Raw genomic sequence first — 12,885 nt, forward strand, 5'->3', positions numbered from 1 at the left:
ATTAAGATTAATTTTCGAAGGTGATATGGATAGCACACGATCTGTACTAATAAAAAAAATAAGTATTAAATTGTTGTCTGAATGATACGTAGCTCGTACCATGGAGGAAAAGAGATTGTTACATCCATTATACTTGTTAATTTTTTTATTTCGGAAAAAAAGGTTCTAGGACACCTACCCCCTAGACAGTTACCCCCCGGATGTTTACCACCCGGACAACTACCCCCTTAGGACAACTACTCCCCGGACAACTACCCACTTAGGACAACTACCCCCTTAGGATAACTACCCCCCGGACAACTATCCCCTTAGGACAACTACCCACTTAGGACAACTACCCACTTAGGATAACTACCCCCTTAGGATAACTACCCCCTTAGGGTAACTACCCCCGGTCAACTACCCCCCGGTTAACTACCCCCCGGTCAACTACCCCCCGGACAACTACCCCCTCCCTTAGGACTATATTTATGTTCAATCTTTTACTTTTGATAGTAATAGTAATAGTAATTCGTCAAAGTAACGAATTAAAATATAGTTATTAATTCCTATTATACACTGTTGCAGAGTCAGGTTGTTGAATGGTCTGGGTGGTAGTTGTCCGTCCGGGGTATAGTTGTTCTAAAGGGATAGTTGTCTGGGTGGTAGCTGTCCAGGGGTTAGTTGTCCTACGGAGGTAGTTGTCCTAAAAGATTATTTGCCCTCGGAGTATTATAGTCCAGGTCCAGGAGGTAGTTGTCCGCGGGGTAATTATATACCCGGGGGTGGGGGGGGGGGGTAATTGTCAGGGGGTAATTGTCAGGGGGGTCATTGTTCCTAGAGGGTAATTGTCCGGGGGGTAGTTGTCCAGGGGGTAGTTGTCCTAAGGGGGTTGTTGTCCTAAGGGGGTTGTTGTCCTAAGGGGGTAGTTGTCCGGGGGTAGTTGTCCGGGGGTAGTTGTCCTAAAGGGGTAGTTGTCCTAAGGGGGTAGTTGTCCAGGTGGTGGTTGTCCGGGGGGTAGTTTTCCGGGGGGTAAATGTCCAGGGGGTGAATATCCGGATACGAGTTTTTATAATTGTTAATAAATGTTAACGATAAAATTAGTTACTGTAACGCAATTTTTAACAATAACCGGTCAACGCAGACAAAAAGTAATAACAAAGGTCAAGTTATTCTACGCCATCGCCCCGACGAGTTTACCAAACCTTTTGGCCTTGTCTGTTTACACAGTTGTATATGTTACATAACTGCTTTAATGTTAAAATACTGACGAAAAATAGGTCAACATTTTCAGTGTTGCAGAAACGTAATATCTTTTTTTATTTCCTGCTTAAAGCTAGGCCTACTCGGCTAGGCTGAAGAAAACTTGCTTGTCACCACCCAACCACCGCGGGAACGGTTGCGTTGTGCTGGTCACTTGATTGACGGACGAGTGTGTCGCTACATTTTTTTTAAAACAAAACATTGTATAATATTACTATGTCTTTCTTCGCATCGAATCCGTTCAGCTCTCCAGTTGGCCAGAGAATCGGTAGGCCTAACAATTTAATAATTTTTAAATGTTTTTGTTTTGGCCTTTAAATTTTTTGTCACTGGTTGCTGAGTCATATAAATATAGTAGTAATAAATATTAATGGGCAATGTATAGAAATTCAAAAAATGGTTGGCTGACAACATTTTTAAAATGATAGAGATTTTAATTTGTATTTATTCAATTATTAATATGTTTGTATTTAATATTATTAATTGTAATTGTATTAAAAATAGGCCTACTACTACTAGTAGGCTTAACTAACATAGTGTTAATTAATTCCACATTTGAATATCTGTTAAACATTACTTATAATACTCTCTTCTTACAGTTAGTTTTCTTCCTTATTTTTGATGACATTGAATATCACTTACTATTTTAATCATCCATGTGATGAATTCGTCATGAATATGTGGATTACTGACAAACAAAACATTTACTTATAAATGTTGATATAAAGTTTGCGGTACACCACGTGTATTTCTGACATGGAGGTATAAAATAAATTTATACCTCCATGGTTCTGAAAAGAACTGTTGAGTTTCTTGACGTTTCGATCAATATACTTTGATCGTCCTCAGGAGTGAGAATGCAGAAAGTCCAGGAAACTTGGAATATAAGTGGAAAGGGTGGGTCCTTTTCAGAACTAATACATGTGGTGTACCGCAAACTTTATATCAACATTCGATTTCGCCATGCAAACCTTCAAACAATATATTACTTATAAACTTAATAATATGGCAACTCCCGAAAAGTGAGAAAGAACGCCACTGCTTTTGGCTATTTAAGTGTCATCATTGAGTTCTTTATTTCTTTCTTACAAATCCACAAAACTGAGATTAGAAACTGTCATTGAATTAATTTCTGATTTCTATTTCAGAAAGTGAATTTTATAAATAAGTTAAATTCACATCATGATAAAATTATGTTATAATAAATATAAATAATAAATGGAAAAACTTGATACAGTATTAACTACTAATTATAATATACGCCTTGAATATTCTATCGTAAACTTAAATTAAATTAAATTTCTCTAATTATTATTTGTTTATCAGAGAAGGCAACCAATGACTCATTGGCATCTGAAGATTGGTCTTTAAGTATAGAAATATGTGATATAATCAATGAATCAGAAGATGCGTAAGTTTTAACAGTACTTGAACAATACTTTTCAATATTTTTTTAATTCAATATCACACCCTACCACTTACATTATAATGAGAAACAAGTTGAAATTATTATGTAGGTTTTTTAATCTACTTTTCATAAATCTTCATTCTTTTAGTTTTTTTTGTCTAAAACAGCAATGCATTATCTAAATAATTGTATGCAAATTACACTTTTCGACTGTGACATATTAGATCAGTCAATCCATGATTTAAAACTAAATAATAATATATATACTATATATATATATAAACACAACAGGCAAAGAACATTAATTCTAAACCGCCCGGTGATATAATACTGAAATTTAATTAATTAATTTGAAATGATAAGATGAGGAAATCTGTGAGAATGAGAAAAAGTCGCCCCAACCGAGACTCAAACCCGGACCTTAATTTCTGATTACAAAGCATACAGTAGCATTTACATTTCTTCAACATATTATTCATCATGCTAGTAAGTGGTCACTACCCACTTTTTAAACATTACAATTAGCTTACTCTCTTTTTAAAATGTTACAATTAGCTTACTCTCTTTCTTAAACGGTACAATTAGCTTACTCTCTTTCTTAAACGGTACAATTAGCTTACTCTCTTTTTTAAATGTTACAATTAGCTTACTCTCTTTCTTAAACGGTACAATTAGCTTACTCTCTTTCTTGAACATTACAATTAGCTCCTCTCTTTCTTGAACATTACAATTAGCTCCTCTCTTTCTTGAACATTACAATTAGCTTACTCTCTTTCTTGAACATTACAATTAGCTCCTCTCTTTCTTGAACATTACAATTAGCTCCTCTCTTTCTTGAACATTACAATTAGCTTACTCTCTTTCTTGAACATTACAATTAGCTCCTCTCTTTCTTGAACATTACAATTAGCTTACTCTCTTTCTTGAACATTACAATTAGCTCCTCTCTTTCTAAAACGTTACAATTAGTTCACTCTCTTTATTGTACAGACATAAGGAAGCAATGAAAGCAATCAAAAAGAAATTGGTTGGCAATAAGAAATGGAAAGAAGTTATGTATACACTTACGGTAAGGCACTGCTTTATCTTTAATGTTGTCTCAAATGATGCAAAAGTTCAGCCGTTCTTTTGTTCTCACGGTTTCTTTTCACTCTTTACTACATTCTATAAATTCTGAAATTCTCTTAAAGACCTTTTTAGTTTGTTATTATTTATTTATTACTGCTTTTGGACTCAATAAAAAATTGAAGATCTTCTTTCATAAATTAGAACAAAACAAAAATAAAAAAATAATGATAAAAAGTCCAGTTCAGTCGCCTCACATATGTTTCCACTATCTTAAACTTTTCCAAAGAACTCTATCTCATGCTGCACATCTTAATTCCATTAAGTCAGACTTATATAGATTTTTAAATTATGATTGGGCCACATTAAGGAGAAATTTAGAAATATCCTATTACTGTATTCCATCTTCAGTTTATACTCACGACATGACTTTATTTTTTAGTTGTTGGAAACGTGTGTTAAAAACTGTGGACATCGATTTCATGTTCTCATCTGCAAGCAAGACTTCATTAAAGAACTCGTCAAAATCATTCAGCCGAGTTCCAACCCGCCGACACTTGTGCAAGAGAAGATCTTGACGCTCATTCAATCCTGGGCAGATGCTTTCCGTGCGCTTCCAGATTTACAGGGTGTCGTTAAAGTCTATGAGGAATTACGCACTAAAGGAATAGAGTTCCCTGCTACAGATTTAGATACATTGGCCCCGATCATCACCCCTGAAAGAGTAAGTTTGTTCTTAAATAAGACCCACTTGTATTCTCTATGAGTATCTGCATCATGCTTCATTAGTATGATTCTTGTCTATCACGATAATTCTGCCTACCTAAGGTACAGTAATTTCAATGGGCTATTTATTAACACATTTATTGATAGTATGTATCATTGTTTTGCTTTAGAGTGTTCCTGAATTAGACCCAGCTGTATCTCGGCCTCCATCCCATAATCGACAGGTTAGTATCTTCTAAGAAAGAATTTATCAATGTAATTTAACAATTTGAGAACTGCCTCTGTTTGTTTGATTTAATTTAGCCCTACAAGAAGTTTTGAAATTTAAATGTACTTTTCTTGGTACCTAGGCTCCACAGATGCACCATCATCCATCACCAGTTGTGCCTCCTGCCCAGCTTGCTGAAGGCCCAGTCAATCTCTCTCCTGAGCAACTGGTTAAAATGCAAAAAGACCTGGAAGTTGTCCAGGGTAATTATCGAGTCTTCTCTGAAATGCTTACAGAGATGACCCCTGGGCAAGAGAACCCTGGGGATTTGGAGCTGTTGCAGGAGTTAAACCGTACATGTCGTTCTATGCAGTCACGTGTTGTGCATCTACTTAATAAAGTTAGCAATGAAGAAGTTACAGGTAAACATTTTTATATATTTTTGAACTGAACAAAAACTAGCGTATACCAATGCTGTTTTAACATTTTACAAAATAAAGAGTACTCACTGGGTTCACTTATCTTACAGGTGAACTCTTAAGGATTAATGACGACTTAAATAATGTTTTTGTACGATATGACCGTTTTGAACGGTACCGGCAACAGACCCAACCATCAAACGCCCAGTCCCAACAACCAGCAATGACAGGTCTTGGAGCTATTAATCCCCCAGCCTACCAGGTTTCAGCGTCCTCTCCAGCGTACAGAGTTGGTGCTCCACCTCCTAGTGGACCAGGCTATCCTCCAAGTGGACCAGGCTATCCTCCAGGTGGACCAGGTTATCCTAACGCGGGACCAGGTTATCCCACTGGTGGACCAGGTTACCCTGCTGGTGGTCCAGGTTACCCCGCCGGTGGACCAGGTTACCCCGCCGGTGGACCAGGATACCCCGCCGGTGGACCAGGTTACCCCACCGGTGGACCAGGTTACCCCGCTGGTGGTGGTGCACCAGCAGCCTCAGTGCCTGCATATGCAAATAATATGACATCACAGAGTCAAGCACCACCTCCTGCTCAGGTAATAGAATCAATTTGTTTGTTTTTGGTAGATTCGTGTAATTTTTAAACTTTAAAAAATGGATATTGTGTCTAATATTTATTGTACTTCTTATAAACTTACAGAACAATTCTTCAGTTGGAACATTAATTAGTTTTGATGATGAGCCTGTTACTCAATCTCAGCCACCAAACCCAGCGGTGGGACAGTTATCTGAACAATTAGCTGGTTTAGGTGAGTGTGACTAACTAAATATGTAAACCAAGTCTTTGAAATAATAAGCTTGTACAATACAAATACAAAATATTATTATCATTGTGATTAGGAATGGGTGGCAGTAGTGTGAGCAACACACTGGGCCAGTTACAGACTGCCCCACCGGGCCAGTTACAGACTGCCCCACCGGGCCAGTTACAGACTGCCCCACCAGCAGCTAATCAAGCCAACACTGATGATTTTGACATGTTTGCCTTAAGCCGACAGACTGCTTATCAGGATCCAGTGAGAGGGTAAGTGAGTGGACAACTCGTAATACACTGTGATTTGAGACTACTCTATAAAGTACAATGTAAATACGCTGTAAAACACAAGCAGTGTGAAACTTAAGTAATTACTTACAGACTCCAGATTGTATTTATTGTATCTAGTGCATAATATGTTTAGAAATTAACTTATTTATTGATAGTGGTAGCACATACCAAGATAATTCCAACATGGATCAGACATCAGGAGGCCTAGCCAATGCTATGAACTCTAGGGCAGTGAACCCATTTTCTACTGAATCGCAAGCCATTAGTAAGGTAAGCTCTTAGCCTAGCATCTGGTTATTAACTACTGTACGTACAGTAGGCTAGATTCTATCTGGTAAGTATTTGCTATTGCCTTCCATTAGCTGATGGAACAGTGAATTAGACCAGGTAAGTAATTCATTGTAGATTGTATTATTTGGTTTTTTTTTGAGACATTTAGTTTCTAATCATGATTACTTAAATCGTTCATTAATTTTGTGTTTATCCATTTATGTATGAAATTTCATTCATTGCATTTTGTTTGATCATTTTGTTGTTTATCAATTTTTTGTCATTTTCTTTTATTCATCCATATTCATCTATTTCATGATCACAGCCAGAGACCAGTAACGAGGTAAGGAAACATTTTCCATATAATAATAATAATAATGTTTTTTTAAATGAAAAAAAAAATTTAGATTCAAAATATATCTTTGGAAGGAGTTGCTAACGTTGTCTCTATAGAAAATAATATAATAATATATACTAATAATATATACGAATTTGTAAAGCGCCAATTCCAGCAACAAGTGATCAAAGGCGCTGTGGACTTAGATGTTACATCTTTTCAACAACATTCTTCTCCCCTACTAACGGCGCCATTACGTGTACCCACGACAGTGTGTGTGTATGAACTAGTACACCGGGGTGACCCCCTACTCGTCTCGAAAGATGTACTAGGTTCTTTAAAGTGCACATGAGCCAGATGTACACTGGACCTACGGTTTATAGTCCTTATCCGAGAAGACTTGTTCTACCACCAGAACCATGAAGCAATGAGCCTCGAACCCTTGCCGATGTTAAGGCTATGGATTACGGTTCCACTGTCTTAACCACTCGGCAACACTCACTCACTAATGTTGCCAAACAATAATAATAAGGCATTTATTGCATTTGAAAATTAGTAGTATCTTAAAAGAAATAATATATAATGGGTATACAGTATAATTTGTAGGGAAATTAAGAACTTGAAATAGCAGACAGTTGCATGTTGTACATTATACTTCTTGGACTATCATAGCATTGCATGTTGTTTTTCATTCATTTTCATTTTTTTTATTTTTCTTCAATTTTTTGTATCCATCCATATTATCATTTCATGAGTACAGGATAAAGAGAAGGAAGAGGAGGTAGGCACCATTGCGTTTCTTTAAATTATTAATTTTTGTAATTATTTTACTATGTTCTTTCATACTTGTTGATCTGTTGAATCATTCTAATTTGAAGTTGAACATGCTCACCAATCTTTATGCTCATAGTAATTGTATTTATAATCCAAGTGCATATGCTTGTTGTTGTTCTGCTGTCATATCATATGAATCATCTATGCTTTTCAATTGTTTTTGTTCCTTTTTTTTATTTCAATTGTTTTTTGTTAACAGTTGCCACCTGACTTTAGTCAACTAGAGAATATGGAACAATGGCTTCAGGAAAGTGATTTGGTTAGTGTAATGCTTTATTTGAACAAACCCCCAACAACAAGATCATTATCAAATGGCAATTCCAGCTTTTGAAATGAAATGAAATGGGTTTTGTATATGACAATTTTTCCTTTGGTGTTAAACTTCAATTTGTATACGAATTGCAGTAAAGAAAGATTATTGATATTGATTGAAAAACAGGACAATTCTATATATTCTCTAAATAATATTGCACAATATATATGGAGGTTTATCAGTGTGGTTGTTTGTTTGTTGTTTCAGAGCAAGCCTGTAGACAGCACTGCTGCTGCCAATACAAACCCAGAAGGCATCACAAGCTCAGGTCAGTATCTACTAGCTATTCTACTACAATTTATACTAACATATTGAAATATAAAACACTTCTTTCAACTTATTAAATATGACACTACACTCTATACATTTCTCTATAGAATTATATAACTTCATCTTCGAATATCATAATTCATTTGAATTCAGTTAACTAAAGTATCCATAGCATGTATAGACTCTACATAAGTTCTCCGCAAGTGCGTCCAACAAGTCACTTTCAGTGGCACAACAGGATCATGTGTTGTTACCCATGATGCTAATACACAGTCATGTATGAATTTACCATAGCTCGCCTCACATTCATTCATTGAACAAATCGTAAAGCACATTTAGGTAGACTATTTACAAAACACATAAACACCATCTTCCTATCCATTCTTGTGTAATGTGTAATGATACATTTATTCTGAAACAGATTGACCACAATTGCACCCTCAAATTAATTTTCTACTAATTCATTCTCGTCTACTTCTGAATATACAGCAGCATCATTTCCACATGGTGAGAACCATTGTTTTGGCCATTGATCACTCATGCATGAACCATGCACTCATGTATTATAGGAATGACTTTCTATGTGCTCACACCAATCTACCATTGTGAAATAACTAAGTAAAGTTACAATATAAGTTGCATGGTGAAGAATAGGTACATTTGGTGGTATATTATGATGTACTGACAACATATTGACAAAGTACTTCACACAATTGAAGTAGTTGCACAAAGATGACAAAATAAAATGTTACTAGTCTGACTGTATGTCTATTTCTTTCGTTTTTACTATCCATTCACTCATTTGTTTATACAGGTTTCAAACTTCAATCATTTGCATTGCAATGTGTGGATAGTGTGTCTTTCTAATTGTGTCTATTCTTTTTTCATCCTTTTATCCATCATGTTTCAATCATTTATCATGCTGATGCATTCATTTCATTCTTATGAACACATCTAGTATTCTTCTTTGTTCCTATACTGCACCTCTGACTGAATGTTCAAACTGAACAGGCCCATAGCCAGCTTTTTGTTCCTATACTGTACCTCTGACTGAATGTTCAAACTGAACAGGCTCATAGCCAGCATTTGTATACGGCATGGGGTTTTCTTTTCCACAGAAGGGGCAAAAATCATCATGATCGCTGGGCTAGGGCATTAATTTTTGTACTCTTGAACCTACCTGGCTATGGGCTTGCTGAAATAAAGCTGAAATTGTATTTACGTTTGTTTGCTTGCATCAGATATAATTTCTTAATGGAGTTCTTTGTCATATGAACATTTTAAAATATGTAAATGACCTCCAGTCTTGAATGTTCCTTTTCACTGCGCGTGTCATTGTTTTAATGTTCATATTGTTGGTTTATTATTACCTTGTTTTTGTACTGTTGGATAATTTGTTGTTTTGTATCTGTTGTGTATGGTTAAGGAATTCATGTTTCTGCAGTAACTGCAGTAGAATTACTCTCACTATTATGAGATATACCATTGGAAATCAGATATTTACAAATATTTTTCCTTTGAAATACCATGATTTAAATCAATTGAACCAAATCAATGCACATAGATTGCAGTATTGAATTTAATTAACATTTATTACTGCAGTAACTGCTGAGTAGATAACGATTTATCCTCTCCTTAATTTGGCTTTTTTTATTCCAAAATATTCATAAAAATTACAGTATAACATTTAGAAAACAAGTACAAAATCCTACCATCATTTAAGAAATTTTAATTTATTTAATTTCATAATTAAAATCATTCTTTCAGAGTTTGACAAATTCTTAGAGGAAAGAGCGGCTGCTGGTGACTCACTTCAGGGGTCAACGGTCAATCGAGGAGGTCGCCAACTCAAGATGGAAGAAACGGAGAACACAATGTTTTCATTATAACCTGTACAAAGAAATTAATATGTAAATTGAAATAGGTTGAACTTCTACTGTAGTTACTGCAGTAACTTAATACTTACTGCATTGTTATCAACAATGAAGCAAAGGTTTACTGCAGTAACTTACTTACTACATTCTTATCAACAATGAAGCAAAGGTTTACTGCAGTAACTTAATACTTACTGCATTCTTATCAACAATGAAGCAAAGGTTTACTGCAGTAACTTAATACTACTGCATTGTTATCAACAATGAAGCAAAGGTTTACTGCAGTAACTTAATACTTATTGCATTCTTATCAACAATGAAGCAAATGTTTACTGCAGTAACTTACTTACTGCATTGTTATCAACAATGAAGCAAAGGTTTACTGCAGTAACTTACTACATTCTTATCAACAATGAAGCAAAGGTTTACTGCAGTAACTTAATACTATTGCATTGTTATCAACAATGAAGCAAAGGTTTACTGCAGTAACTTAATACTTACTGCATTCTTATCAACAATGAAGCAAAGGTTTACTGCAGTAACTTACTTACTGCATTCTTATCAACAATGAAGCAAAGGTTTACTGCAGTAACTTACTTACTGCATTCTTATCAACAATGAAGCAAAGGTTTACTGCAGTAACTTAATACTTACTGCATTGTTATCAACAATGAAGCAAAGGTTTACTGCAGTAACTTACTTACTGCATTCTTATCAACAATGAAGCAAAGGTTTACTGCAGTAACTTACTTACTGCATTGTTATCAACAATGAAGCAAAGGTTTACTGCAGTAACTTACTTACTGCATTCTTATCAACAATGAAGCAAAGGTTTACTGCAGTAACTTAATACTTACTGCATTGTTATCAACAATGAAGCAAAGGTTTACTGCAGTAACTTACTTACTGCATTCTTATCAACAATGAAGCAAAGGTTTACTGCAGTAACTTACTGCATTCTTATCAACAATAAAGCAAAGGTTTACTGCAGTAACTTCAGTAGAAAACCTTTTCATGTTATTTTACTTGTATCAAGGTAAATATACAACAAAGTATAGCATATTATATTGAACAAATTTATATAAATGAAGAAAATACATTATTAAATTATGTGTATGTGAAAATACATTACAATTCTTCTATTTTGCAATTGATGTGCCGCTACCAATGTCTCCGTCATGCGAGTCATATATTTGCAGCATTTTATCGGCCTTGCTTGATATGAACTTTGACCTTAAATCTGCCAGATTTGATCAAGTGTAAACTGCAAATGCATAAGTATATAAAAAAACTGTATGTAAAAATGCAACATGCAGATTGGCCTTTTACATTGAATCATTGACGCCGCATTCATTGCAGAATACAATTATTGATTTTCAAGCTGAAAAAAAATAAATTAATAAATAAATGAAATTAGTATTTTTTAGTAATTTTTATCTTTTATCAAAATATAAGTTGTGTATTTAATTCTCTTCTCAGAAAATATATGATTTTTGGACTGTAATGTTGCTGTAATATTGTTATTACTGCTGTAAAAATTCAAATAATCAGACATTAGCCTACTATAGTGTATAGAATATATAATGCAGAATGTGTATGTAGTAAAAAAAAGTTTATGATTAATTTTGTATTGATTGATTATATCAAATATTCTATGAATATCTTTATATAATTATTTTGAAAATATATTCCTTTTAATTACTGTAGTATATTATTTTCTTGTTAAATAGTCGTTAAAACTTACACAAACATTAATTTCCAACTACTTTTAAAATCAATTCAAAATGGAGGTATAAAATACTGCATGTTTTAATGAATCTGAATACAGAATTGTGTACACCCTATAGAGGTATTTCAGATTGGCTAGAAAGCCAATTCCACAAAAAGTGATTTACTAGAGTAGGGAATGTGGCTGCATCAATCGGCCAATAAGTAACACTAGACGGTTGACAACGTATCAACGCAACAATATAATTCTTTTAAATGATAATAATGGTAGACCTCCTGATTTGTTGTACTCCAATGTACTCCAATGTCTGTATGCTATTCATTTTCACAGGCCATTAATTTTGAAGGATTTGCGATTGATTTTAAATTCAGTGGTGGCTATTATTATTAATACTTTAAGTAACTAGGTGTTTTGTATTATTTAGAATAATGGTGGTTTGTACAAATGATAAATGATACATTTTTCAGTTTTATTGTGTATAGATATATTCAAGAATTTGATTTAATATAATTCTCTGTGACTGTAGATATTGTGTTAGCAATGTCTGTAGACTCAAAATTGAACTGTAGAATATTATTATGTAAGCCAATTGTGTTTTTGTAATTGCATAAAAATATCAAAGTTCTGTAGATGCCATTACCTGTAACAGACATATCAGCGATTTTGTCGAATGAGATGTCTCGTTTATATTTTTGATAATTTTTAGGAGGCTCTCTTGTTTGCAAACTTTAGGCCTACTTAGGCTTGTGGAAATCTAACAGTAAATGAAAAGTTATATATAATAATATTACAAGCTTGGGGAGTCAATTTAGCAAGGTGCGATACACCTTGATTGTTTACGAGGATTGGTGTTGTAGTTTTATTAGGCACAAATTGTATAAATGCATACCAATTATTGATTAATTGCAAGAATATGTACGCGTAACGCGTATATGTTCGTACACATGTACGCGTGGCGCAGATTGTACTTGTGTAGAGAAATTATTAAACCGTATGATTTTTATTTTATAGTTTATAGAGTCTTAAAACCGTTCTGATTTGAACTTAGACGATTAATGTGTGAACTTTAACATTTAAAAGCAG

The 12,885-nt window shown here is 34.4% G+C and overlaps 1 protein-coding gene across 6 annotated transcripts; it reads left to right on the top strand.

The window, feature by feature from the left end:
- The first annotated feature begins 1,146 nt into the window (after nucleotides 1-1,146).
- LOC144840289 (TOM1-like protein 2) lies at nucleotides 1,147-12,805 on the top strand. 6 transcript variants are annotated; one of them, XM_078696059.1, is made up of 16 exons: nucleotides 1,147-1,510; nucleotides 2,569-2,653; nucleotides 3,641-3,719; nucleotides 4,158-4,439; nucleotides 4,612-4,665; nucleotides 4,792-5,071; nucleotides 5,179-5,666; nucleotides 5,771-5,879; nucleotides 5,971-6,154; nucleotides 6,331-6,445; nucleotides 7,816-7,875; nucleotides 8,137-8,197; nucleotides 8,689-8,706; nucleotides 9,967-10,141; nucleotides 10,195-10,242; nucleotides 11,054-12,805. In XM_078696059.1, the coding sequence occupies exons 1-14, from the start codon at nucleotides 1,459-1,461 to the stop codon at nucleotides 10,086-10,088; spliced, it is 1,989 nt and encodes a 662-aa protein (XP_078552185.1). In that variant the 5' UTR covers nucleotides 1,147-1,458; the 3' UTR covers nucleotides 10,089-10,141; nucleotides 10,195-10,242; nucleotides 11,054-12,805. The 6 variants fall into 6 exon arrangements, with proteins under 6 accessions (XP_078552185.1, XP_078552188.1, XP_078552187.1 ...); XM_078696062.1 differs by lacking the exon at nucleotides 10,195-10,242 and having other exon boundaries at nucleotides 5,179-5,511; nucleotides 5,575-5,666; nucleotides 9,967-10,192; XM_078696061.1 differs by lacking the exon at nucleotides 10,195-10,242 and having other exon boundaries at nucleotides 5,179-5,427; nucleotides 5,491-5,666; nucleotides 9,967-10,192.
- Nucleotides 12,806-12,885: the final 80 nt, after the last annotated feature.

This window comes from Antedon bifida, chromosome 4 (assembly GCF_963402885.1).
Source record: "Antedon bifida chromosome 4, ecAntBifi1.1, whole genome shotgun sequence".
Taxonomy (NCBI): Eukaryota; Metazoa; Echinodermata; class Crinoidea; order Comatulida; family Antedonidae; genus Antedon; species Antedon bifida.